This window comes from Calonectris borealis, chromosome Z (assembly GCF_964195595.1).
Source record: "Calonectris borealis chromosome Z, bCalBor7.hap1.2, whole genome shotgun sequence".
NCBI classification, from domain to species: Eukaryota; Metazoa; Chordata; class Aves; order Procellariiformes; family Procellariidae; genus Calonectris; species Calonectris borealis.
Window position 1 is genome coordinate 76892342 of NC_134352.1, and position 27386 is coordinate 76919727.

Here is a 27386-nt window from a genome sequence, read left to right on the forward strand (position 1 = left end):
TTGAGTGGCCTTTGGCAGGGTACAAACACCCCTGTGTGTCCTTGGCGTGCAGCAGGAGAGGGGCTGCAGCTGGCTGTCCCCAGGCTCCGCAAAATTTCTGCAGCTCCTAAGATGTCAGGAGGAGGATGCCGCCCTCGGGGCAGGATGCATGGGGTGAACTGGGCCAGAGCACCTGCTGTAAAGGTTGGCCAAGAGGTTCCCCATCTCCCTGGCAGGCTGACGGGGCTGCGGGCAGCGCAGGGCGCTGTGTCCAGCTGGCAGCATCTCCCGTGGCTCCGTCCCCGCTGTTGGCAGCACACAGTGTCACCCTGGCACAGGGCAGGATCTGCGCTGGGACACCCCAGCAGTGAGAGGATGCCCAGCCTCTGTGCTGGAGGTCCCTCTTGGTCCCCTGTCTGTTACCTGCCCCAGGAGATGGCTGGGGCTGAAAGAGGGTCCCTTTCCCCATGGTCCCTCTCCCTGCAGTCCCTCCCAAGGGGGAGAGCCACCGTCTGTCGCCTTAATCAAGAGCCCGTTCTGTGTGGCCTCCGGGCTATGCACCTACCTAGTGTCTGTGGGTGCCTGAACCTCTGTACTAGCTCAGGATGGGATCTCGCCCCCCGAAATGCATCCCCTGGCTGTGAGACCCCCTGGGGACAGCCACTCCGCTCAGCTCCCAGCGCGGGGTCCTGGCCGCTGAGGGACTGCTGCGGTCCCCTGACCGAGCCTGGCTGCGGACCCTGCTTGCAGCCCTGCGGCTGGACCCGTGCGGGCTCGCTGCTTGGTGGAGGGCTTTCACCTCCACGCTGCTGCCAAACTAACGCGTGTGTCCCTGGTCACCAGGCCTGTAGCATGTCGCTCCTCCTGCTCCGTGGACTGTCCCCGACCTGCCGACTGGCAGCCCTGCACACGGGCTACTTCTTAATTTGCCGTCTGAAAAGAGATACCAGTAATAAAATTGTTCATCCCACTGGCTCGGGTCCCAGGGAGAGTCTCTGAAGTGTGCTGAGCCTCTGCCATGGGGAATGGTGCTGGATCCCTCTGGCTCCAGGCTCAGCAGGGGTCCTGCTGGCAGCTGGGGACAGCTGGGTGTCCCTGGGCAGCCGACATCATCCCGCCCAGGTCCTGGGAGCCAGGTGAATGCAGTGCTGGGCAGGATCAGGCCTGTCTCAGCTCCCGGAGACCGGCAGGAGATGGTGCTGTTACTCCTCTCTCTGCTGCAGTCGCTGGGGACCAAAAGCCTGGGCTGGTGCCAGGACCCTGCTTCCATGGGGGACCCAAGAGTCCGGGGGGCTCCATCCTTTTGGGGAACGGTGCTGATGCTGGGCATGTGGCCCTGGGAGTAGACGGGCCCAGATGCAGTGAGTTGGTGGTCTTGAGAAGTTTACACAGACCTGCACGCACACACCCTCTGGTGTGAGAATGGCACAGGAGGGAAACACAGGGTGTGTAGGCTCTGTGTGTGCATGTGCGTGTGTGCACGTGCTGGCAGACAGGTCGCATGCGTGTGTGTATAGGTGCAAGCAGGATGGTTTTGTGTGTGTGTGTCTTGGCAGGGCAGTTAGGCATGCGTAGGTGTGTGCATGCGTATAGGTAGAACAGTTTGCAGGTGGGTGTAGGCAGAAGAGGTGGGGGTTGCACACGTGTGTGCACATGTGTGTATGTAGGTAGAACAATTGGGCATTTGTCCATGTGGTCAGAGCAATTGCACACGTGTGAGTGGCACCTATGGTAGGACATTTGTGTATACGCATGTGTGTAGGCAGAAGAGTCACGTGCATGTGTGTGTGCCTGTGCAGGTGAGACGAGTGTGTGCACACGTGTGTGTACAGACCGGCAGGACAACCAGGTAGATGTGTGTGCATGCCTGTGTGCCCTTGGGCAGAACATGTATGTGCACAGGTATGTGGGCAGGCTGTTTGTGTGCGCTTGTGTGTTCCCATGGGCTGCAAGGCCACCCTGGCCCCGTGCCGTGCCCATTCCCTGGGACTTAGTGGGGCCCTGTTGAGGAACACGAGCAATCCCACGCCGGCCCGTGCAGGAAGGCGCTAACTCAGCAGCTCGTATCAATACTGCTCCACTTACAGCGAAGGCCGCGTAATGAAAATCCAATGGGCACGCTGGTGGGAGTAAATAAGTATGCCATTAAAATGAGAAAATCAAAGCTCTGGACAGGTCTTTTCTCTTGCCCATTGATTTCTTTTATTACGGAAATATTGCTGCTAAATAACATTAGTGTGAACAATCTCGGCAGTGTTTTCCGTAGCGCCCGTGTCAATAACTCCATTGCGGGCGGGGGATCCCTCCCCAGCCTGGCCGCAGGCTAAGGGCTGCTCAGGGGTACCTTCCTCACCATCTCCAGCCACGCTGGGATGTGCCTGGCAGAGAAACCGGGCAGCACAGGGTATCTTGGGCAAGTGCCACCGGGATGGAGCTGGGCTGGAACCCGGGAGCCCTGGCTGCTTTGCTGTGGCAGAAGGGGTTGTCCCCATCCCAGTGCTGAGCAGGGACGGTGCCAGGCATGCAAGGCTCCCAAAAAGCAGCCTTTCCCTTTGGGGCGGGTGTTTGCAGCTGGGTGTTACGGAGCAGGGAGCAGATAAGTGTCACCAGTGACCAGCAGATGAGGGATGGGTCCTGGACATGGCACGTCCCGGAGGCTCTTGCTGCCTCTTCGCCTTCTTTCCCATTCCTTATCCATGCCCGTGTCCGTGATGGATGGACCCAACTCCCTGTGGATTGCCATCATTTGGTTCACATGGAGAAACTGAGGCATGGGGTGGGAACACATCCGCAGTCACCCAGCACAGCTCCAGCACAGCCCCTGTGCCAAGGCCAGGACTTGCACTCAAACTGCCCCTCTCCCTGTCAGCTGCCCACGCGCAGGCGCCCAGCATCCTCTGACATGCCCACAGGGGACAGGGACATCCCTCGGGGCTGGAGGATGTGACCAGGACACACAGGAGATACGCAATGCTTTGGTACCCAGAGGCCAGGTGGGACCCCAGGGCACCTCAAAGGACACCAAATCCCTGTGGAGTTGCCAGAGACAGGCAAGGAGACAACCACGGGCACCTGCACCGTGGGTCCGGCTCTGTCCCAGCCCCAGTTGAAGCAACTGTGAGCAGCAGTTCCCCGGAGCCGTCGCCAGGACAAATGCACATCACTGCCCACCAAACACCTTCCCCCTGCAGCTCGATCTATCTTGCTGTCCCTCCGCATGCAGTGGTTATTGATCAGCCCGCAGAATCTATCTCCCGATTCCTCCTGCGGTATCTCTCTGCTCCGAGTATCTCTCAATCTGCTCCGCTGTCTGCCATGCCCGTCTATACCTCTAGTATCTATCTGTGCCACCCCCACTGCAGCCGTCAATAGCCGTTTGTCTGGGGGATTTCTTTTTCTCTCCAGCTTAGGAGCATCACCAGACCCCAGTGGTACAAAAAGGCCGAGCAAGAGGGTGGAGGGGGCATAGCCCTGCTTGCTGCCCTGGAGAGAGCTTGAGCACGGACACACTTTGTGACACATGTGCAGAGTCCCAGAGCTGCTACTATCACCAGGGAGGTTTTGGGGAGGAACTGAGCCGTGCTGGTCCAGCTGGGCCGGGTCCCTTGATGGTCATTCCCAGGGCGATGGGACACACTGCATCCCATGCAGACCTCAGTGCTGCCACTAGCCAGCCTGGCCACGTCCCCCACTCCTGAGTGCCACATTGACCTGAACAGCCCAACCTCTCTGCCCTGGAGGAGGGGAGCTTCCCCAAACACCTGGATTCCTGCTGGCCGTGGGGAAGTCCCATCACCATCACCACATCTGATTCATCCCACCCAGCCCAGCCTTCAGCCCTAGCTCCCTCCTCACCCCGGTGTGCAGGGGATGGGGCACAGTCCAGTACAGAGCGTGCAAGCACCCTGGGGTGCAACACAGTGGCACTGGGAGAGGAGGCTGGAGCCCTGTGTGATGGGGACCTGTGGAACAGGTCCTGGGAGGTGGCTGGCCCTGTGGGTCGCTCTGAAATGGGGCCGGGTCATATCTTCCCGGGGCAACTCAGCAGGATTGTCAGCCAGCCACCGATAAACTGATGCTCAGGGGGGCTGGCAAGCACTGGGAGGTCCCTACCCCTGCTGCGGTGGGATGGGATGGGCCAGGGCAAGCTACAGCTGTCCAGCCCCAAAATGGGACGGCCAACAGCTGCTTTATCTCCTGTGCAAAGATAAACAACGCCCGGGGGCCCTGCGGGGTCGGGAGCTGCCCTGCTCTCCTGGGGAAAGGGCTCATTTTTCCAGGAGAGCGTCTCCGGCCAGGATGCTGCACAGTGCCGAGTGCCGCTGGGCTGTCAGGAGCTTAAGGATCCCCGGGGGTCACCAGCATGTGGAAGAGCGAGGGACAATTTCTCCAGAGATCCTTGTGGTGAAGCCGGAGAGCCCAGAAGCGGCAGGTTTTCCCGGCAAAGGGATGAGGCAAAGGGGGCAGAGGCTCAGCCCAGGCTGCGGAGCCTGAGAGCGAAGCCAGCTCCTGCCGCAGCCATGGCCAGCGGCTGTTTCCGCAAGACGCTCCGAGGAAAGGGGAGGACTCAGCTTGTGCCAGGCTGTTAAAGGCAGCTGCCCCTGGCCACTGCAGCACACAGGTGGCCTCAGAGGGGACAGAGCCAGCAGACTTTGGCACCCAGAGTTCCTGTCACCCAATGCCACCAACTCCAAGTGCAGCAGGATGAGGTCTCAGTGACAAGCTGCCCTGGCTGTGGGATGGGGCCAAAGCCACTGTCTCTCGCGTGCCGGTGTTGCGGGATGCTGCTGCTGCTCGTCCCCCACGGACCCGTGCAAGCCCGTCCGCCGCAGGGAAGAGCAGATGCCTCCTTTGCCTCCTGCCAAAGCTGCCTCTGAAGAAAAAAGGGGTCAGGAAAAAACTGGCAGGCAGGCAGCCGGAGTGGGAATGTGGGGACAGCGTGGGGATGCTACTTCGCCATCCGGGGCAGTGAGGTGCTGTGGGATGCAGCAGCAGGTCAGGGTGCTGTATGTTCACCCCGGCTTATGCCCCATCTGGTATCTGGAGATGTTCCGTGGTACTGTGGTGCCTCAGTTTACCCTGCTCTAATCGAGGACACAGAGCAAACCAGCAGCACTGAGTCCCTCCAGTGACAGTGGAGATGCTTGGTCTCATCCTGCCCATGCCAGGCAGGGGCCGGGGCTCTGGGAGCTGCATGGGGGGTTCAGGCCACGTTGCAGTCTGAGCCCTTCGACCACGGTCTGGGCACACACAGCAGCCCTCAGGGGGAACCCTTGGTGGCCCCAGCCTGTGGGCCTGTCTTAGGCCCCAGCTTGGGGCGTGCTGTGGTGACCCCCCAGCTCTTGCAGATGGAGGTCAGGGCTCAGTACTTGGAGCTCACCCAAAACGTCCCTTTGCGCCCACACAGGGATTGACAGTGCGGGTACATACGCCCACCTCCCTCAAACACACGCACGTGCACACACCTGCCTGTGCACACAGCGCACACCCCCAACTCTCCCAACACAGATCGCACACACCTACAGGTGAGCACACAAAATGCACGCACCCAACTGCCGGTGTACACAACTGCCGGTGTACACATGTAAGCACTTATTGTTGTCCCCAACAGCGTAGACAGACATGCATGCACACACTGCACACCCTCAGCCCCTCTGACAATGCACACGGCTGCACATATGCATGTGCATGCAAACAGCTCTGTGCAATGTATGCACGTCCTCCACTCCCCCCGGGTGTACGCACACCTTAAACGCAGGGTGCACACACACACACAGAGCGTGCACAGGCTCCCTGCACACACACATGCAATGTGCTCGCCTTTCCCAGTGTGCACAGATGTATGCATGCCCAGATGCTCTGCACACACACATGCGGTGCACGCTCAGCTCGCCCACTGCGCGCACATGTACGCACACAAGCAGAGACCGACTGCACAAACGCACACACTCACACAATGCATTACCTTCTCCCAGCACACAGAGGTTATCTATACATACACAGACCTTCTGCATACATGTGCAATGGTGCAGCACCCACTTGCATGGGTGCACACCCCTCCTATGCACTTCCCTCTCCCCACACATACACGTATGCATACCTGGACCCCCCGCACACACCCCTATGCACTCCCCTCTCCCAGCACCCCCATGCATGCACGCCTGCACCCACACACACACGCACTGCGGCCCGCCCAGCCCCCTGCGCCCCCGGCCCCATCCCCTCCCGCGGCCCCGCGCAGGGCGGCCCCGGGCCGGCTCTCGGCGGGCCGGTCCCGGGGCGATCCCCCGGGGCTGCCGCAAGCCCGGCCCTCCCCGGATGACTCCCTTGACGTACGCTAGCAAATGGGAGCAGGGAGGGGTGTTGCTGCCTGCCTGCCACTTGTTGCAAAAAAAAAAAAAAAAAAAAAAAAAGGAAAAAAAAAAGGGAAGAAAGAGAGAAAGAAAGAAAAGAGGGAAAAATCCCACCCACCCTCATCTGCTGCGGAATAAAAGAAATATCGGCGGGCGCGGCGCCATGTGAGCGGCGGGCCGGGACCGGGCGGAGCAGCCGGCCGTGCCCCCCGGGACGGCGGGGCGAGCCCCGGGCGGCACTCGGAGCCGGCGGCATGGTGGAAAACCCCAGCCTGGCGGCCAAACCCGCCCTGGTGAGGGCCGGCGCGGCCGCACCGCGACGGGACGGAGCGGAGGGGCCCCGGTAGCGCGGGGGTGCACGGTGGGAGCAGGGTGGGGGCACCCCCGGTGGGACAGAATAGGACAGGGAGCGGGATGGGGGTCCCCGGTGGGAGCGGGAGGGGGGTCCCGGGAGGAGAGGGCGCCCGGTGGGACCGAGGGGGGATCTCTGGCGGGACAGGGACGGGGTCCCCGGCGGGGCCGGGGCGAGGGGTGCTCGGTAGGAGACGGTCCCCGGTGGGACCGTCGGGGCGGAGGTCTCCGGTGGGACCGGGGAGGGGGTCCCCGGTGAGACGCGGTGGCCGGTGGAAACGGGGCAGGGAGTCCCAGCAGGACAGGGGTCCCCAGCGGACCGAGGAGGGGAGCTCCCCGCAAGACAGCGACGGTGGTCCCGAGTCGGACCTGTCCCCGGTGGCGGGGAGGGCGTCCCTCAGAGGAGCGGGGATTAGGTCCCCGAGGGCCCGATCCTCAGTAGGGCAGGGTGCCGGGTGGTCCCGGCGGGGGAGGCAGCCCCTCCGGCAGCGGGTGCCGCGCCCGGTGCGGCGGCGGCTCCGCGGCCAACTTTTGGGCAGGGCCCCCGGGAGCGGGAGGGAAAGCGGGTGGTGGTGGGGGTGCTTCCTCCCCTCCCTCCTCCTCCTCCTCCTCCTCCTCCGGCGGCGGCGGCGGCGCTGAGGCCGTGCCCTGTGCCCGCAGCCGGCCGCCCCGCCGCGGGGGCCGGGGGCGGCGGGGGGGCTGCGCTTGGCGGCGGTGATGGAGAGCCTGCAGCGGCAGCAGGCAGCCCGCCTAGCCCGCGGCCCCGACGGCGCTCCCCGACGGCCCCCGGTCGAACCCGGCCCCGGCCCCGGGCCGCCACCCGCCGCTCCCCGCCGCCGCCCGGCCCCCGGCCCGCGCCCGCCGCCCGCCGCCGCGGGGGAGGAGGAGGAAGAGGAAGAGGAGGAGGAGGAGGAGGAGGAGGAGGAGGAAGAAGGGGAGCCCCGCGACCCGCCGCCCCCCCCGCACCACGAGTGGACCTACGAGGAGCAGTTCAAGCAGGTAGGAGGCATCTGCCGCCCCGTGCACCAGCACCAGCACTGGCTGCTCGAGGTGGGCATCCCTGGTGTCCCCCCCATGGCCTCCGAACTCGGGGTTCAGCCCTCCCTGAATGGATGCCGCTTATGCCCCCCGCTGCCCCCAAATACTGTCTGCATCCCACCCTAAATGAGCAACACCACAGCCCCAAGTTCCATTCCAGTCCCACCCCAAGTTGACTTTCCCAGTACCCCCATTATCCCCAGACATTATCGCCATGCCACCCTAAATGGGAACCCCCCATCCCCCTCCACTGCCTTCAAACTGCATCCCAGGCAAGCACAGTCAGTGCAACCCAACAACCCTGAACCAGTGCCCCATCCTGCCCCAAATGGGTACCCCCTGAATGCTCCTTACTGCCCCTGTCTCTGAGCCCAGTCCCATCCCAAGAGGCATCCTCATGTGCTCCCCATCTCCCTGCCACCAACCCCTGCCTCATGTCCCCCGCCTCCCCCATGTTCTCTATGCCTGTCTCCAGGCCCCGCAGTGTGATGGGGTGCCCAGTCACCTTCCTGTGCCCACCCTGACCCATGCAGGCTCCATCCCTGGTGCTTTCCATGATGGGCAAAATGGGGTGACCCCTGTCTGTGGAGGTTTTTGCGGAGATGGACAAGGGCGAGGGCTCCCGTGGGTGGTCACCCCATGGAGCTGGCGGGCTGCGGAGCCGAACTCCGCTGTGTCTGTGTGAGGGCCAAGGCATATTACGACTGGTCGATGCCGCTCATTGATTCTGTGCATTGGCTGGAGGGAGCAGGGCGTTGACCCTGTCACCTCACTCCCCCTGGGCATAGGAGAGACCCCTGTGCCACGGAGATCTGGCACAGGGACAGGGCTCCTGGGACTCGTATATAGGGTGGAAGAAAGGCCTCTATGTATTTAATAATGTGCTCCCATGTGTGGATCCTGTCCCTGCTGGGTTGTGCAAGCCCTGGTTCGCATGCAGTGGGTGCTGCTCTGTGCACAGGTGTGAGCGTGGGTCTGAGTGTGGATTGCACAGCAGCAGGTTTGCGCTCCCCGTGTGCTTCGCTTCATGGGGGGAGAGAGGGGTGACACTGGTGGCAGAGTGGGTGACAGGGAGGAGGCGGCAGAGATGTCCCCATGCAGCTGGTGTGTGGCTTTTTAGGGTGGCGCTGCTTGGGACAGTGGGATGAGGGGACGTACCGGCTCAGCCACAGTGGCACTGGCAGGAGGGGACAGGGACAGCAGCAGGGACCTGACTTTTGGGTGCCATGGGACCATGCTGCTGCCTTTTCTGTTTCGAGATTGCACAGCGCGGTGTTATTCGGAGTGCCCTCTGGGCACCCGACTCCGAGGCAGCAGGTATGGGTGCAGGCAGGGCGCAGGCAGCGTCTGCCCCGCGGCTGTGCCCGGGCAGGCTGCCAGCACTGGACATTGCCTCGAAAGCAACTTGGGGAGGGTCAGGGTGGGTGCGTTACATAGGCCAAATATCTCGTCCGGGAAGTGTTACGTTACACCCTGCTGCGTAGAAAAAGGCTGACTGTCCGGTTCCCGGGGTCAGCCGGGAGGTGGGAAGCAGCTCCTCCCTCCCGGGCCTGGGGAGGCTTTACGCAGAGAAAGCATCCCCGGCATTTCTCGTCCTTCAGCCACACGCTCCACACGCTCCCTGTGTAGGGCAGGAGCAAAGCCGGCAGCGCGGTGGGAATACCAGGGAGATGGATAGGGGAGGTCGGTGGAGGGGGAAAAATCCTGCCACTGCTTCCTGGGGTGAGAGCTGGCTCCTTGCTTGTTTGCTCTCTTTTTCTCCGACCCTCATTGGGAAGGCAATGGATCCATGCTCCAGAGACCCACACATGGGTTTTCCACCTGGTGGCATGTCCCAGCCAGCCCAGGGGATAGTGGGAACACTTATGTTCAGTGCCCCCTGGGTGCACAGGGACAAGGGGATCAATTGCCTCTGGGTGGCTTATACGGGATGGGATAGGGAGAGGGGAAAGGAGTTACCGGGACCAGCCCTGCCCTGACTTTGCGTGGTGCTGCCCTGTATGGGGTGGCAGTTTGGCGCAGGCTGCGGTGCCGGCTTGCCTTGGGGTCTGCAGGGTGGCTGTCACTCCTGTCCTTCCCCTGTGATAATCTGGGAGGGGATATGCCCCTGCCTGGGAGGGGACATACCCCTGCCTGGGAGAGACATGTCCCCCCCCCCGGTCCCTCCCCAGGCTGCAGGGCTGTGCCTCACCCAGCCTGGGGAACAGGTTCTCTGCTCTCAGCAGGGACTGAGCAGGGAGGGTGGCCGTGCTCCGGCTTTCGGAGCTTTCCCAGGGGCTGGGCTGTGATGCTGTGGGGCACAGAGGGCGGCGTGTGCCTGCTCGCAAGCTGCCTGGCCACTGGCAGTGTGAGCATGGGGGTCCTGGAGCCAGGGAGAGACCCTGGGGTGGCTGGGGCTCTGTTTCCCACCAGGACCCCCTACCTGGAGCTGCCCCATCCCAGCACAGCACCACTGCCATTACCTGGGATGGGTCTCAGGGTCTGTCCTTGCTGTCATCCTCCTGGGCGGAGGGGACAGTTAATCCAGGCTGGTTTGTGGATGGTGGATAGGGAGCCGCTGCCCAGGCTCTCCACAGCAAGGAGGGGGCCCTGATGGGGATGGGGTGGGAGGTGAGTGTAGAACCAGCTACGGGGGGTTTTCCATGCAATGCAGTGGTGCTAAAAATGGGCGCAGAGGATGAGGTCATGGTGGAGAAACCCGTTGAGGGTTAATAGACAAATGCTGCTTTGCCCAGGGGAGCATTTTGGGGAAATATCCCATGTGTTTGCCCTGGTTTTATACACTTCCTGAGGCACCAGTTTGGGGGGGCTGGCGGGACCTTTGCTCTGATCTGGGAGGACCACTCTGATGTTATGGAGTTGTGAGACCCCCTCACCCCTACCTCTTGCATCAGCCCCCGGCGCCGGTCTATGTACACTTGATAAGGACACATGGATAGAGACCTGGGCAAAGGTCTGGGAGATCTCCCGCGCCCAGCACTGCAAGGGAGCCCCAGCCCTGGGGCGGGGGGGGATTAAGCAGAGTCTGACAGTGCGCTACCCATGAACCCCCCCTTCCCTGGGGATGGGGATGCCACCAAGTTGCAATGCTGCAGTGCTGCATCACTTGGAAGGCGCCGGGAAGAGCCTGGCATTTCTGGTGCCAGCTCAGCCCCATGAATTCATCTTTCCCCGTCTGGGGAGCCATGCACACACGTGGGGACAGGCACCCCCAAGTAACTGAAGAGCAGTGCCAGGACCTAGGGCTTCCCTCTCCATTCCCGGGATCTTCCCGGAGGTGGCACCGTGGGAAGGCTCTGAGCAAGAGGGACTCAAACGTGTGGGTTTTGTGCCCAGCTCTCCAGCAGCGGAGCAGGCAGGAGGATGCCCTCCCTGCCAGGGCCCCCACCAGCACGTTCAGACCCATCTGGTTGCAGTTGGGGCTATCAGGACCCCCCGGAGGTCCTTCCTCCCTGCCCGGGAGCAGCTGGGGGGGTGAGCCCCAGCCAGCCCTTTGGGGACTCTTGGGATCCCGTCTGGTAGCCTCAGCGGTTAATTTGGGGATGGCTGGCTTTACCAGCAGCTGTTTGCCATCACCCTTAGCCAACCCTGGTGTGGCTGTTCCTCCTCTCGCCATGGTGCTGCTCCTGCCCCATCTGTCCCTGATGCTGGCAGTCGCCTCTTGCACCCACCTGCCCTTTACGTGCATTTTGCATTTAGGGGCGGCTCACCAGTTGTGAATGCATGTGCTCGCATCTCAATGCCTGGAGGAAAGTGCTCTGAGTTGGCTGTAGCTGTCCTTGTGCCACAGACCTCCACCCCATGCCTCCGGGTCATCCTAAAATGGGGTGGCAGGGCCTGTGGTGCACGCCCTCCTGTCTCCATCTCTATTGCTTTCTCCTGCGGGGTTGTCCCTGCCTGCCAGAGAATGGACGTGGCTCGGGAGGGGGACCCAGGGGAGAAGAAGGTGGTCTCTCTGCCCCAGCCTCCCCCCCCGCCTCCAGCGCATCTTCAACCCAGGTGCAGGAGCAACAACCGCAGGGCTCCCGGGGCTAAATTAGAGGGTCTCTGGTTACACCGCAGAGGCGGGAGGGGGATGGATATGGTGTTTGCTCCTGTCCGCAGCTGCCTGGAGGCTTCTCGCCAGCAAACCTGCAGGCAGAGCTCTGCCCCGGGACCACCTGCAGCGGGGAGGTGGCGGCAGCAGCAAGGGTCAGCGTGCTAACCCCTGGCAGCAGCGGCAGCTCCGGCAGCCCAGCACGAGTGCAGGGACACAGGGTGGGAGCGGGGGCCTGCTGGGGTATGGCTGGGAGTGCATAGAGAGGTGCTCTGGGCGTGTGTGTCCATATGGACCAACATGAATGTAAGGATACAAATAAATGTCCGTATAAGTGTAGGGATATGCCACTGTGTGTCTGAACCTGTGTGAGCGCTGATGCGTGTGTGTGGACCCATATGAGTGCCCACATGTGTAGGGATCCCTATAAGACCCTATGTGTATATATGGTTCCATATAAGTGCCCAAGTATATATGAACCTGTGTGACTGCTGGTATATGTCTATGGACCTATATGAGTCCCCAGATGTGTATATATGTGGCCAAGTGTGTACGGACCCATATGTGTGTGCGTGTATATGGCACCGTGTGTGTGCTGACATGCATATGGTGTGCCCACGCATGTCTGAACACACCCATGAGTATGTATAGGGACATGTGTAGTATCCCAGCATCTATGGGCACTCCTGCGCATGCATGGACGAGTGTCCCCACGTATGGAGCCATATGGACCCATGGGTGTTTGGGGCAGGGTTTGGGGGCCGAGCCCCCCTCCACAACCACCCCTAACCCACGGTGCTGAGCACCTGAGTCCTGGTGGGTGTCAACCTCTGCTGCCCCCAGGGCCCTTCCCAGCCCCGCTGCAGTCTGAGGGATGCTGAGAGCCTCGGCGGCTGCCGCGACACCGTCTCCCAACGAGGGGGTCCCGAGGGCTCAGGGGCTCCAAAGAGGAGGTGTAAAAACTAATCAAGGGTGTGAGAATAAAGGCTCTGCGGGTGGGAGAGGAGCGCTGGCAGGAGCCCCCACCCTGTGGCTGCCCCCAGCTCCCTCTCTGGCTGCAGCCCCAGAATCGGATGTGAGTGGGGAGTTTGGGGGGATGCACCCCCTTGCTGACCTGGGCCTCCTCTAATCCTCTAATTGGGTTAATAATGGAGGTAAATCCCCTGTGCAGGCAGCAGGCTGGGCAGGGCTGCGGTGGGGAGGGGGGATATGGCCCCAGGGAGGTGGGATCTGGTCCCACCAGGGTGCCCATGGAGGTTTGCAGCTGCATGGGGGTGTGGGAGTGAGTTTAGGTGTGCTTGGGAGTCAATGTGCACAGGGGACAGTGTGTATAGGAGGTGCGTGGATGTGCACCAGAGATAGAGTGTATAGGGAATGCATGAGCATGCACACGGTGTGTGTGGGTGTGCAAGGAAAGTGTGTATAGGGGTTGCGTGAGTGTGCACAGGATATGTGTGTATGTGCACAGGCGGAATGCATAGGTGGTGTGTGAGCACGCACAGCAGGTGTGTATGTGTGCTCAGGGAGAGTGTATAGGGGATGTGTGAGTGTGCACAAAATGGGTGTGCAAAAGGAGAGTGGGTATAGGAGGTGTGTGAGTGTGCACGGGGTGTGTGGGTATGCACAGGGAGAGTGTGTAAAGAGGATGGATGAATGTGCAAAGGGAGTGTGTGTGCACAAGAATAGTGTATAGGGGATGTATGAGCATGCACGGGGGGCTGTGTGTGCAGAAAGAGAGCATGTATAGGGGCTGTGTGAGCGTGCATAGGGCGTGCATAGCATGCCCAAGGAGAGCATGTGTGGAGGTGAGTGTGTGCAAGGAGAGCATGCACATGATGTGTGCATGTGCAGAGCAAGACGGAGGCTGTGTGAGTGTGCGGGTGGGGGTGTGCTGGGTGTGTGAGCATGCACAGGGCAAGCGTTCTGGGCACTGTACATGGGGGCTGTGGTGACCTGTCCCCTGGGGCACAGGGCACCCAGCGGGGATGCCCACGTTGGCAGGGCCACGTTCCCCTGCTGTAGGCTGCAACTCAGGGTTGCTCCGACTCGGATCCAGCATCCACGTCCCATGTCCGGTGGTGAGGTGGGAGTGAGCACCAGCCCCAGACGCCCTTTCTGCTTGGGTGGCTCTTCCGGCGGTGGAGGCGGGGGCTGGGGTCTCCAGCACGAGGGGGTGCCACCAGCCCTTCCTCCCCCATCATCCCTTCAAAGAAGCCAGAGGAAGGGGATGGGGCTGGAGGTGCACGGGGGGGTGACCAAGCATCCAACATGCATCCCAGGCACGTGCACAGCCCCCCCCAGGTGTGCACCCCCATAATCACCCAGCCCTATAGCGGGTGTGTACGTGTACAGACCCCAACATGTGCAAGCACACGTGCCGTGTGCACACCTATGCACATATAGCGGGTGTGCGCATGAGTGTCCCTCGGGGGACACCTGGGGTGGTGCTGACGCTGGAGGAGGGTCCCCCAGCTCCGGTCATCCTGGGAGGGAGGGGTCGAGGGGGAGGCAGGGATGGAGAGGAAAGCAAGGATGGAGGGGGAGGCGGCGGCATGGCAAGCGCCGGCGGGTCAGGGAGGTTAACCCGAACAAATCCCCTCATTGACTCCCTGCCTGTTCAGCCATGAACAAGTAACAAGGGGCCGAGCGTGGGGGACGCGCGCTTGCCAGGAGCCAGGACCCCCCCACCCCTGCGCCAGAGCCCCCAGACAGACAGACATAGGACAGCAGGACAGCAGGATGGGGCTGCAGACGGTGCCAGTGGTGGCACCACGCAGTACGTTTCCTCCGGACACATGCCTCCAACCCTTGGGCGAGCCACGCTGGCACCCTGTGCCTCAGTTTCCCCTCCTGCAAAACGAGTTGAGGAGGAGGCTGGGGACCCTGTGAACCCCCCCCGCTTCACCCCAGGACTGGGCTGCGGGTGGGGGGCTGCCCTCCCAAGGCCAGCGCCGCCAGCAGTCCCTCACCTTGCGCGAAGCCCGGTTAATGTTTGCAGCAGGCAGCTCTCCCAGGAGCGGCGGCGCCCGCCGCGGCAGGGAGGGGGGTTTTAATGACCTGCTGGATCTGACGCATTATCAGCGCTGATTAAACCTGCTGCTCTATAAAGCGCCGTTAAATATTAAGCATGATGAAAGGCTTTGGGGGGGAGCCACAGCACTGGGAAAGGGCTCCGGACGGGGGTGTCCAGCCACACCAGTGGGGTAACCGCTGAGGGTGGGGATGTTGGGGTAAGCGAGCACCCCGGCACCCATTGAGGCTGTAGGGTCAGGGGAGCAGCCCCCCCTCAAGAGCCAGCAGCGCCTTCAAATGCAGCCAGCGTCCAGGCAAAGCCATCCCATAACCATTAACTTATTAACGGCTGGCAGTGGAGGCAAGTGGTGGCTCGCAAGGTCAGGGGGTGGTTTGTGCCCAGCGGGGAGCAAGCTGCCCCCCAGCTCCAGGGATGGGGGGGTGGGCCTGCGAGCTCTCAGCTCCCTTCTGTGTGCCCCATGGTGGGGGGAGTAATGGGGGGGCTCTGGCTATGGCCATTCTTGGGGTCCCTGCAATCTGGGGTGCATGGGGCTGTGCACCACTGGGAATAGCCAGTCCCTGTGGTTGCAAGCCTGAGGGGTAAACTGAGGCACTGACGGCTTTCCCATCCCCCCATCCCATCAGGACACGGGGGGGGACACCCCGGTGTCTGAGGGCCTGGCCATGCACCATTTCCCGGAGAAGGAGCCAGGGACCCCCACCTCAGAGGCAACAGTGATGGTCTGGAGAGGTGGAAGGACTCCAAAATAGCCCGTCAGCGGTTGGCCACCCATGGCGTGTAGCTGCACCCCGGGGGGCTAAGGGGGTGTGCGGAGATGAGCATCGCCTGAGCTCCCTGCGTGAACAGTGGCTAGATGGAAAAATTAGCAGTGCGGCTAATCAATGCGGTGCATATTAAGTGGCTCGGGGTTGCAGAGGGGGGACGCGAGGCAGGGGGGAGCCAGGCAGGGTCCAGGATCGATATTGCTTGTATTAAGTGGATTAAATCCTGCTTGCTGATCTGAGCCCTTGCTGCCAGCAGGAGGTGGCTGCGGGGGCTCCCGCTGCGATCACTTCCCTTGGCAGCAGGGCTGGGGGGGGGGCCATGGGGGTGGCTCACCGGGGCAGGGCAGCCTGGAGATGCCTGCAGGGTGGCTTAGCACCTCACGGCATCCTTCCTCTGTCTAGGGGATCAGCTGGGCTATGGGGTGCCGGCGACCCCAGCTCCAGCCCTACAAGCCCCCCTGGCTCTGGGAGAGGCGTCTCCCGGGTGAGTGAGAGGTGCTAACGATGTTATTTAATGACGGTGAGGAGGAGGGGGAGGCACAAGGTCTATTCGTGTCCCTTTAATAAACCATGTTCGACCTGCTGACCTTTAACCTGCCCGACAAGCCCTGTTATCCCCATCCCTTAAGGAATAAAAACGTCGCCATGGCAATGGGATGACGGGAGGGAGCGGGGTCCCTGGAGCTGCACCCAGGGTGGGGTGGGGACGAGGACACCTTGCTCTGGCCCTGCACCAGCACCTGAGCAGCGGTGCGGGATGGAGGTGGAGCAGTGCTGGGGTGGCAGCTTTTGGGGTGACTAAGCACCATGGATGGGGTCCCCGAGGTCAGAAGAGCAGACCTGCGCTGCGCACCGGTGGGATATTGATCCCCAGGCTTGACAGTTTAATACTTCTGTTTATAGAGGAATATAGTTACATCGATGGCGTTAAATGAGTTACTAATTATATCAATACAAACACGATTAAAAGGGTCCTTGCTCATAGGTCACCGCAAGCAGGAGCTGCTGCTTGCATTGCACAACTGCCCCCGGGCCAGGCCTGCCTGACTGCTCCGAGGTGCACGGTGCGGGGATGCTTTGGGGTGGTGTGTGTCCATCCGGGGGGGTGTGCCTGTCAGGGGTTGTGCATGCCCAGGGTTGTGCATGCCCATCTGGGGCTGTGCATGCCCGTATGGGGCTGTGCATGCCCGTATGGGGCTGTGCATGCCCAACTGGGGTTGTGTGTGCCCAACTGGGATTGTGCGTGCCCATCTGGGGCTGTGCATACCCGTGTGGGGTTGTACGTGCCCATCTGGGGTTGTGTGTTTCAGTCTGGGATTGGGATTGTGCATGCCTATCTGGGGTTGTGCTTGTCCGTATGGGGTTGTGCATGCACATATGAGGTTGTACATGCATGTATGGGGTTGTGCATGCCTGTCTGGGGTTGTGAGTGCCTGTCTGGGGTAGTGTGTGCCTATCTGGAGTTGTGCGTGCACATACAGGGTTGTGCATGTCCGTCTGGGGTTGTGCATGCACATCTGGGGTGCGTGCCCATGCAAGACTTTGATGCATGTGTGGGGTTGTGCATGCTCGCGCAGAGTTGTGTGCACCCATGAAAGGCTGTGCATGCTCACCTGAGGTTGTGCCTGCCCACCTGGGGTTGTGTGTGCCCGTGGGAGGCTGTGCACATCTGGACACAATTGTATGTGCCTGTGTAGGGATTTGTGCCTGTGCGAGTTGTGTGTGCATGTGCAGGGTTCTGCACACTCACATGATGTTCTGTGTGCTCATACAGGGTTGTGCACACCAATGCAGGGTTGTGCATGCTTGTGCAGGGTTGTACGTGCCCACGCAAGCTTGTGTGTGCCTCTGGGGACGACATGCGTGCATGTACAGGGTTGTGCACATGCTTCTGTGGAGTTGTGCGTGCTCATGAGGGGTTGTGCACATTCGTGGGATTGTGCGAGCCCATACAGGGTTGTGCGTGCCTGGGTAGGGTTGTGTACGCTTGTGTGGGCTAGTGCACGCCCGTGTGGTGTTGTGTCAGCCTGTGGGGGGTTGTGTACACCCACGCGAGGTGTGTGTGTGTCCCCACAGGGATTGTGTGTGACCCTGAGGAGTTGTGATCTGCTGCTTAGATGGTCCATCCCAAGCGAGGCGGGAAGGGACTGCGGTGCCCAACCTGCAGGAGGAGGAGGAGGGTGAGTGGCAGGGCCAGCAGCCCTGGGTAAGGGATGGAGTTGGCTCCTTCCTCAGGGCTGGGGCTATCTGGGGGTCCCTCCTTGCCTGGAGGCTGTGGCAGACCACCACCCATGCCACCACCCGTGCCACAACCCATGCCACCCCTGTGCCACTCCTGTGGAGCTGTGATGCCTAGGTCCTATAGCCAGCCTTGGCTGGGACCCAGACCACCCCCATCAGCAAGAGTCCCCCAAAACCACCTCCTTTCCAGCCTGAGCATCCCCAAATCTCACGGGATGCCTGGTGCATCCCCGGCACACCCGAGGACCCTGTCGGTGGGTCCCCTGTTGCTCAGCTCTGCTCTTGTCTCCGCTTAAAAGCCGACCTTTGCTCCCCGTTTGATGTAATGTGTTTTTGCATCTCAGTGCCCCACAGATAAAAGGTCGGAGGTTAATAAATGGTGGAAAAATAGGTCCCGGCACTTGGAGGTCACACCTGTTCCAGGGGCTGGAGGCAGTGGCAGCACACGCCGGGTGGTATCCTGCCTGCCTTGGTGGGAGGAGAAACACGAGTGGCACCCGGGGAGGCGTGGGTGCAGGAGCCCACCCGCTGGATTGACCCCCTGGGAAGGTGGTGGCTTTGCCCTGCTGTGGGATGGGCAGCAGTTGCCGGTTTTGGGGGGTTTGCTCCTGCTTTGACAAGCCAGGAGCTCGCAGCGGGTGGAGCAGGGGGGGTCAGAGCCCTGCTGCAGGCAGGGACAGGCAGGGAAATGCAGGCAAAGCCTGGCTCACACAGCCTTCCCGGGGCAGAAATCAAAGCAGACCCCTGGAGCTCTGCTGCGAGCCTGACCTAGTTACCATAATTGATGTCTTGAGGAGCTCCTAGGAAAGGGCAGGAGATGGGGAGGGGGTACAGAGCGGAGCACCACAGTGGAGGGGAGGGACAGAGTGCTGGCACCCAGGGTCAGGGCACCCCGAGAGCACCCTGCTGCAAGGAGGGGATGAGTAAGTGGCACCCAGAAGGCAGGGAGCACCATGGAGTGGCTCGGAGCTAGGCAGTCAGCACCCATAGGTGTGGTGGGAGACTGGCAGTAGCACCCATAGACTAGGTTAGGGACAGGCAGTTAGCACCCATCTGTTAGACAAGGGACAGGCATCTGGCACCCATGTTAGATGAGGGACTGTGTTAGATGTGGCTGTCCAGCGATGGGAACCGTGGGGTGTCTGTAGGAGTATCCCTGCATCCCCACCTCCCTGTGTGTCCCCATGTCCCCCCATCCCTGCATCCCCACGTCTCCATGTCCCCCAAGTCTCTGCATCCCCACATCCCCACTTTCTCGTGTCCCTGCATCCCCATATCCCTGCATTCATGTGTCCCCATCACATCTCTGCATCCCCCCATGCCCACATCCCTGTGTCCCCGGAGCCTGACACATCCCCGCAGCCCAGCTCCCTTTATCTGCCTGGTGAATGATGTGCTGTGTGGAGGGGGGGTGCTCCCTTTCTATTGGTTTTTAACGGCCTTTCCCAGCACAATTGTTTTTTAAACGAGTCTATTTTGTGCCTGACTTTGTTTTCTAGCTTGCATTTCTTTGTATATGTTTTGGAAATCCATTCTGGACTGCTGAGTTTTGTTTCTTTTCAATGGCTTTAAATTCTTACCGGGCTCGCTGGGAGGAATTGGTGTCTATAGCGCCTTCGATTGGTGCTAATTTTTCCTTCATGTGCTCTGACTTTTACTGCTGGGCCATCGATCTGGTGGGCTCCAATTTGTCATGGTCACCCAGGCGCTGTGCTGGAATCAAGCGAGCCCTGGCTTTCGCACAGAGCCGGTGCTTCGTGTCCCTGGTGTAGGGGCTGCACTCGCCTCCCCCGTGCCGTCTGTCAGCTCAGCCTGGGGGGTTGTGTCCGCGTGTCCTGTGTCCGGAGCTGCATCCATCTGATACACATAAGTATCCGTACAGCCGTATGTGTGCCTCTGTGCAACCATGTGCATACTCACCAGCTTGCACACACGTCGGTGCGCCCACAAACTTACCGGGACACACAAGCACCAGTGTCGGTGCACACACGGCGCTGCACTTGTGGTTTCGTGCCCATGCGCTTGCACCGTGCACGCACATCTGGCTCTGCATGCGTGCACCCCGTCTTTGTGCCTTGCAGGGATGTGTCGCTGCTGTGCTCACACCCTCACGTGTGCAGCTGAGGAGGATGGATTTGGGGTCCCCATGCCCAGCCAGGGGAGATGGCTTTGGGGTCACCATGCCCAGCCAGGGGAGGAGGATTTGACAGTGTGTCCCTTTGCAGAGGCACCTCACGCTGTCCCCGGCCATCGATCAGGCCCTGTCTCGCAGTGACGCGGCTCACGCCATGCTTATCAGGTCATTAATAGCCCTGTCACCCCGGCCAAGTGGGGCAACCGCAGCCCTCACAGCTCCTTCACCGGCATCCAGTGCTGTGGCCCTGCCAGCCCGCCCTGCCCCTAGAAGGGACCAGCATCTCCACTCTCTGTCCCTGCGGATGAGGATGCTGATCCCGTGCTGGGACCTGGTGAACACCGGCACTGGGCAGTGCTGGGAGGCTGCTGGGCCAGAGCAGGGCTGAGCATCCCGGTCCCAGGGACCTGCGTGGGGGCCCGGGATTCGCTGTCGTCCCTCTGCCTAGCGAGGAGATGGGCAGAGAAACTGAGGCACCAATACAGCGTCTCTGCAACAAGGCTGTAAAACAGTTAGTGGTGCCTGGGGAGCCAGCGCCAGCCCCCAGGCACGGGGAGAGCCCAGCGCTGCTGGCACAGAGGGTGCACCGAGGGGTCCTGTACATGGGGCAGGGAGACCCTCTTGTTGCTGGCAGAGGGGGCAAGTGGGGCCGGGGGCGATGCCGGGTTCTGTCACAGGCAGAGGCCCTGATCCTGGCATTGACCTCCTCTGCCTGTGCCGGTGGTGCTGACCCCTTTCTCTCCCCCCCCCAGCTCTACGAACTGGACGAGGACCCAAAACGCAAGGAGTTCCTGGATGACCTCTTCAGTTTCATGCAGAAGAGAGGTAAAGATGGGTGGCTGGGGTGGGTGCCGCTGGCACCCCTGCCCCGGCTGCCTGTGGGGGCTCACAGCACAGCCTGCTCAGGCACCGAGCTGCTGCGGGTCTCTACAAGCCCCCCAGGCAGGTCTTGAGGGGCCTCCCCCCACCATCTCCTACACGCACATGCATGAACTCACACTGAGCAGATTTGCTCCCATTGCCCCAGGCGGACCCCCCCAGGGGTGTCTGCTGGCCAGAGGGGTTCCCCTGGGTCCACCCCCACATCCCCTGAGCTGGGGCTGGTGGCGATGCCAATTGCCGATGCCCGTTATCGATGCCCATTAGCCATGCCCAGCAGTGATGCCCAGCAGGGAAGCCCAGTAGCAATGCCTGGTGGGGATGCCCATTAGCATATTCCTTGGTGACAACCGTTAGCAACACCCGTTAATGATGCCCATTAGCAGGCCTTTTAGCAGGTGGGGATGGCCTTAGCGTTAGCGGTGCCGGTTACCAGTCCCCGTTAGCAGTGCCGGGTGAGGATGCCCATTACTGGCACCTCTTAGCGATGCCCACGATGCCGCAGGAGTGGGGTCAGCCATCGGGGCAGTGCCGGGCGCCCAGGGGTTAAGGGCTCACCAGCCAGCCCAGCCACATCGGAAATCTTTGCTATCGGCATGGGGGGCCCGAGCCGGCTCCTGGGGACTCAATAAATGCTTTAACCTTCGCCCTCCCTGGCCGGGCCCGTGACAATTAAAAGTTGCCGAGCGCGGGCGTGTGGCCGGCCGTATTAATTAGAGCCTTTTGCCGGTGTGTGGATTAATGAACACGCCGCTCAATAGCCAGTAAACCCCAGGCAGAGGTTAATGCCGAGCTAATTAACGGGGGAAGGCTGGGAGGGGGGTGCGGGAGCAGCGGGGCTGGCTGTGTGCAGGGCGAGGGTGGGCAGAAGGGGGCAGTCACCCCCAAGTCGTGCCCATGGGAAAGGTGGTGAGGGTGCCCACCCATCCACGGGGCAGCAGTGGGTTGGGCTGAGACCCCACAAACTCATTTCACTCAGGGCTGTGCTGCAGGGGGCTCGCACGAACGTGGAGCTCATGCCAGAGCCCAGCTGGAGACGGGGATTGGGGGGGCTGGATACTACCCCAAGGGTACCCCCGGTCCCCCTGGCCCTGGTGCAGGGCTGTGGAGAGCAAGTGGGAGCATCAGTGCTGCCTTGGCCCCCCAGCATCCATCAGCCGCAAGATTCATGGGCTGTTCCACGGCTTCATTATCTCTCTCTCCAGAGCTAATTAACTCCCTCGCCATTGGGGCCGGCGCTAATTAAGCAAGCGCCTGGTGGTGCGGGGAGGAGGGAGGGAGCCCGATGCTTCTCTGTCATCTCTGCTCTTCATCCCGCCGTGTCTGGCCGTCCTGCTCCCGTCCCCTCTGTCCCACGCCTCCCCGTGCGGGTGGCATCCCTCCGGGGGGGGGCAGGCAGGTGTGCGGGTGCAGGTGTGCGGGTGCGAGTGTGCAGGTGCAGGTGTGCATGCGCCTGTTGGAGGAGTCAGGGGTTTTGGAGCCGGGTAGCAAAGAGAAAGGGGGCAGGGGGGCTGCAGGGCAGGGACAGCGTGCCAGGGGTCATCGGGAGCTGGCTGAGAAGCAGCACCCATGAGCCAGCGTGGGTGCACGGGCAGGGGGCTGCGACCCCCAGGCTGTGCCCCTGAGGTGGCAGCGGGCCAGGGGGGATTGATGCCTGCAGGGTGAGCCCTAATGAAAGGGGCTGCATCCCCCCTGCTGTCTGTTAGGGCATTTGTCGGTGGGGTGGAAAATTAGCGGGGCTGAAATATGGGCTGGGGACAGCCCCACTGGGGGGGACATTGGGGACCCCATGGCACGGGGCAGCTCACCCAGCCCCAGTGGCACGTGGGGGTGATTGCTGGAAGGGATCTGGGGGAGCAGGGATGAGATGCAGACATGGGATACAGGCAGTGGGGCACCTCATCCCCGTGGCAGTCCCAAAAGTGGTGGGTTGGGACACAGGGGGACTATTTCTGCTTTTGCTCACTGGGGGTCCACAGAGCCCCCCTATCCCCCCGCCAAGCCAAGGGCCCTGCCGATAACACGGGGCCATTAATCAATCAAGGAGCTAATTGCAGCACCACAATGGCTGCATCACCTCCCCAGGCTTTTGTGCTGCTTGCCCTGGCCGGGGCTGGGGCCATCACTCTGCGGGGATACAGACAGGTCCCTTTGTCAGCGGGACGGGCACCAGCCACCCGCCCCGCACACCCCTGAGATTGATGGCGAGCTGCTTTCATTAGCCATCATGGCTGGGGGGGGGGAAGAGAAAAGAAGTCCGTGGGCCGTCAGTTGGGAGCTGAGACCCTGCAAACTCATTGGCATGTTGGGGTAATGGGGAGCCCTGAAATCGGGCCCCCCCTGAGGTGATGGGGCTGGTGTCGGCACCCCCTGGGCAGGGCTGGTGAGGGACCACCAGCAGATATCGAGTCAATATCTCTGCCTTTTTCCCAGGAGGATAAACTCCTCTCCCCCTTCCCAACCGGGCGAACAACACAGACACAAAAAAAAAAGTTAAATGAACTCAGTAAAGGAATAAAAAGAGCTCATTTTTCAGGCTTATGTGAAGAAGCCGAGCCAATATCGGGGCCATAAATTAGGGATGCTGGAGGATGGCGGTGAGTGACGGCTTTGTTTGAGGGGCGAAGCGCGGCTGTGACAGCCTCCCCCAGCCAAATGGATGGCTTTCCGATACCACCCGTGCCCCGCCGCCCCGCAGGAGGAATAAATATGGGATGGGATGGGACAGGACGGGATGGAATGGGATGCTCGTCCCTCCTTGCCCTGCTGCAGCCCCCAGCCGCTGCTTGGACATCTGCCCTGAGGCACCGTGGGGCAGAGCAAGGCTGTGGGGATACTTGGGGGTGCTGGGAGAGGGTGTAAAAAGACCGGGTGACTATGGGGACCATGCTGGTCCATGCTGGGCTCACAGAGCCCTGGTGACCCCATGTCCCCTCACCCCATGGCCTCAGTGATGCTGGGAGACAGGGGGTTAGGGTCTCTACTGAGGGCACTTGAAGTGGATTTGGGATCAGGTCTTTTGAGGGGGGGTACTGAAAGCCTTTGAGCAGTCGGAGGGCTGCTGGGGGGGATCTGTGGGGTGGGGAGTCTCTCTGGGGACTCTTGGGGGAGTCCCTCTCTATGAGGCTCAGAGGGGGATTTTTAAGAGAAAAAACCACTCTATAGGGAGATTATAGGATGAGTCCCTCCAGAAAAGTTATGGGGGGAGTCCCTTTATAAAGTTTAGATAGGGTCTCTCTTTATGGGGCTCTGAAAGGGGGTTACAGAGAGAGTCCTTCTCTGAGAGATTTGCGGGGGAGATGCTCTATAGGGAGCTCTAAGAGTTGTGGGGGGACAACCTCTCTAAGGGGCTCTGGAGGAGGCAGTTTGCCTCAAGTTACCTCAAGAGGAAATGGCCTCAAGTTGTGCCAGGGGAGGTTTAGATTGGATATTAGGAAAAATTTTTTTACTCAGAGAGTGGTTAAACATTGGAACAGGCTGCCCAGGGAAGTGGTAGAGTCACCATCCCTGGCGGTATTTAAAAGACGTGTAGATGAGGTGCTTAGGGACATGGTTTAGTGGGCGTGGTGGTGTTGGGTTGACAGTTGGACTCGATGATCTTGGAGGTCTTTTCCAACCTTAATGATTCTATGATTCTACTGTGCCCCCACATCCCAGCTAAGAACATACCCAGCCCCACCAACAGCTGCATCGATGGGGACCCTGCACCAGCATGCCAGGGTCTGCCCTGTTCATGGACATGGTCTTGCCTGCACCCCCTGAGCCCAGGCACGGAGAGACACGTCTCCCCTCAGGGGGCAGCTGGTACCTGCAGTGGCAGTGGGGACAAGGTGGGGACCGTGTCCCCAGGGAGTGAAGGTCCCCGTGGATTCACCCCTCACCCTTTTCTCTTTCCCGTGTGCGGCTGGAAGGGACGCCCGTGAACCGCATCCCCATCATGGCCAAGCAAGTGCTGGACCTGTACACACTGTACCGACTGGTGACGGACAAGGGTGGCCTGGTCGAAGTCATCAACAAGAAGATCTGGCGGGAGATCACCAAGGGCCTCAACCTACCTACCTCCATCACCAGCGCTGCCTTCACCCTCCGCACGCAGTGAGCACCCGGCGGTGGTGGCGGGTGGGGGGCACCCACCCTGGGGCACCCACTGGCTTGGATGTCCCAGAGCCCCCACCGGAGTGTGGCATGGGGTGCCCCAAAGCGGGATGGAGGGCTCTACGCCTTCGCAGATGCCATCCCCACCCCGGTTCCCGCTCAGCACAGGGCTGACTGAGGGGTGCATGGTGCTGGGTCTCATCTTGGCTCTCTCCTCATGCAGATACATGAAGTACCTGTACCCCTACGAATGTGAGAAGCGGGCACTCAGCTCTCCTGGGGAGCTCCAAGCTGCCATTGACAGCAACCGTCGGGAGGGACGGAGGCAGACTTTCGGCACAGCGCTCTTCAACTACTCGCCGGCCGGCACCCCAACCTTGCTGGGCTCCCCCAAAATGCCTCTGCCAGCTCTTAGCATCTCCACGCACAGCTGCGGCCAGCTCGGCCAAATGCATGCTGTTAAGAAAGGTGGGTAAGAACCACATCTGCCCCGTGGCGTGCATCTCTCCCCAGGGATGAACTCTATTCCAGCAGCAGGGATGTTCCCTGTCTGCTCTTGCCCTTTTTGCTTGGGGAAAATAGGAACAATTTTGTTCTTTTAGGCCCTCTCTGGGACTGAGAAAGGTTTATTTCTCCTGGCTTTGGAGAAGGACCAAACCCAGATGCTGGGGGTGGTGGCCCATCTTGCCCCATGCTAGTGGGGCGGAGGTGGCACCGGCTGGGGATGGTGAGATTGGGTGGCGATGGGGGGACCTGCTGAGGTCTCTCGGTCATTGCAGAGGACGGCGTGCTGGCGGCAGCAGTGCCGGGGCGCATCGCTATCCCAGTGGGACTGGCCAGCCACCATCTCACAGCGGCCCAAGCAGCAGCCGCCTCGCAGGCAGTGGTGCTGGAGCAGCTGCGGGAGAAGCTGGAGACGGGCGAGCCCCCGGAGAAGAAGGTGGCCCTGACGGCGGAGGAGCAGCAGCGGCTGGTGCAACATGCGCTGCAGCACAACCTCCTGGCCGTGGCCTCCCAGTTCCCCATGAACGTCAAGATCTCCAACCGAGGTAGCGAGATGCAACACTTCAGCTCGGGTCACCCCGTCCCCTGGCACCCCAGGAGGGAGCAGCAGCAGCTGGAGAGGAGCGTGGATGCCTAGAGAGGCCGGGGCCCCGCTCCTCTCTCTTGGGCAGGTTCTTCTTTCTGTTTCTCTTAATGCTCATATTGGTATTTCCTTTCCCCAGATGACAGACAGGAGACCGCATTGAACCTGTCCACCAACGGCATTAGCAGTATCAACATGTCAATAGAAATAAATGGAGTTGTCTACACAGGTAAATAGAAGGGCCGCTTGGCCCGTGTAATTGCGTCCGGGAAATCCAATAACTTATAGCCACTGCCTGGCCAGCAAGTCCTTCCTTCAATCTGATGTCTTTACTATAAAATCCATCGTAATGAAGTGGCAGGGCCTGGGGAGAGGGAGCAGGAGAAGGAGGGGGTCAGCGAGAATGGAAATTGGCCCTCAGCAGAGGCTAGCAATGAAGGGCCAAAGTGGGGGATGGATGGATGGATGGACGGACTTGGGCTGAGAAGTGTGAAAACGCACCTGGGGTCGTCCCCCACCATGAGGTCCTGCAAGTAGGGTTTGGATTTGGGGTCATCCCGATGCTGGTGTGCCCAGAGGATCTCTGGCTGGGTGCAGGGGATAGCTGGTTGCAGAGCATGGTGTTGGGTGCAGGGGAAGATGTTGGGGTGCTTTGCTGGAGCAGAGGCTTCTTTGGGGTGCTGATGTGCACCTGCCTGGCTAAGCAGTTCACCCCATGCCCCCCCAGCTCCCTGCCTGCCCCACTGAGACACCCCTGATTAAAATCGATGGCTTTTCCTTCAGGACTTAAATATTTAATGAGCTGAAAAGGTCAGGGCTAATCAGCACACGGGGCTGCCAGCCAAATGGTCCCAGGCCACCTCGGGGGCTGCCCCATGCGGGTGAGGGTGGCTGGGCCACGGGAGGCACCGAGGGTGATTGGGGGGGCTGGAGCCCCCAGGGGTGCTGGTCCTACACTCCCCGGCCAGGGTACTGCGGGTCAGCCGAGCAGAGCCCCCAACCCTGGGCTTGCCCTAACCCCCTTGCTCTTGCTCCCCAGGCGTCCTGTTTGCCCGCCGGCCCCCGGCCCCTCCGGCAGCCGGTGGAGGGAACATCCAGAACCGGCCGAACCCCATGCCCATCCCGAACCCACTGCTCCCAGCCCCCTCGCACAGCCACACTCCCACCAGCACCTCGCCGTAGGGGAGATGCTCCCCCACCCTGAAAGCAGCTGGGGGTCCCCAGGGCCTGGGGGGCTGAGCTGTGGGACCCAGCTGGGCCACCAAGGTGGGATGGGGGACCCGAAGGTGCCTCTTGCTGCAATACTGAGCTGTGTCCATGCAAGGCTGTGGGCACCCACGGGGTCCCTTTTGTCCCTTACCCCTGTGTGTGGGACCCCTTCCCCGCACGTGCCCT

The 27386-nt window shown here is 61.2% G+C and overlaps 2 protein-coding genes across 2 annotated transcripts in view; both read left to right on the forward strand.

Annotated features, from left to right (window-relative positions):
• SIGMAR1 (sigma non-opioid intracellular receptor 1) overlaps positions 1–2031 on the forward strand; it is a 4774-nt gene extending 2743 nt beyond the window's left edge. The window contains exon 4 of the mRNA XM_075138471.1: positions 1974–2031. Within this exon, the coding sequence (XP_074994572.1) occupies positions 1974–2031 (58 nt within the window). The remainder of the gene's footprint in view (positions 1–1973) is intronic.
• A 4017-nt stretch (positions 2032–6048) lies between these two features.
• ARID3C (AT-rich interaction domain 3C) lies at positions 6049–27173 on the forward strand. Its single transcript, XM_075137857.1, has 8 exons — positions 6049–6625; positions 7344–7682; positions 20683–20755; positions 24721–24904; positions 25128–25372; positions 25684–25953; positions 26131–26220; positions 27031–27173. Exons 1-8 carry the CDS (start codon positions 6587–6589, stop codon positions 27171–27173), a joined length of 1383 nt encoding a protein of 460 aa, XP_074993958.1. The 5' UTR covers positions 6049–6586.
• The last annotated feature ends 213 nt before the right edge of the window (positions 27174–27386 follow it).

Bases quoted from the DNA above. Each gene is read 5' to 3' on its own strand.
- ARID3C (XM_075137857.1), top strand. From the start codon at position 6,587: ATGGTGGAAAACCCCAGCCTGGCGGCCAAACCCGCCCTG. The intron at 6,626-7,343 runs GTGAGGGCCGGC...CTGTGCCCGCAG, and splicing joins TGGCGGCCAAACCCGCCCTG to CCGGCCGCCCCGCCGCGGGG. The intron at 20,756-24,720 runs GTAAAGATGGGT...TGCGGCTGGAAG, and splicing joins CAGTTTCATGCAGAAGAGAG to GGACGCCCGTGAACCGCATC.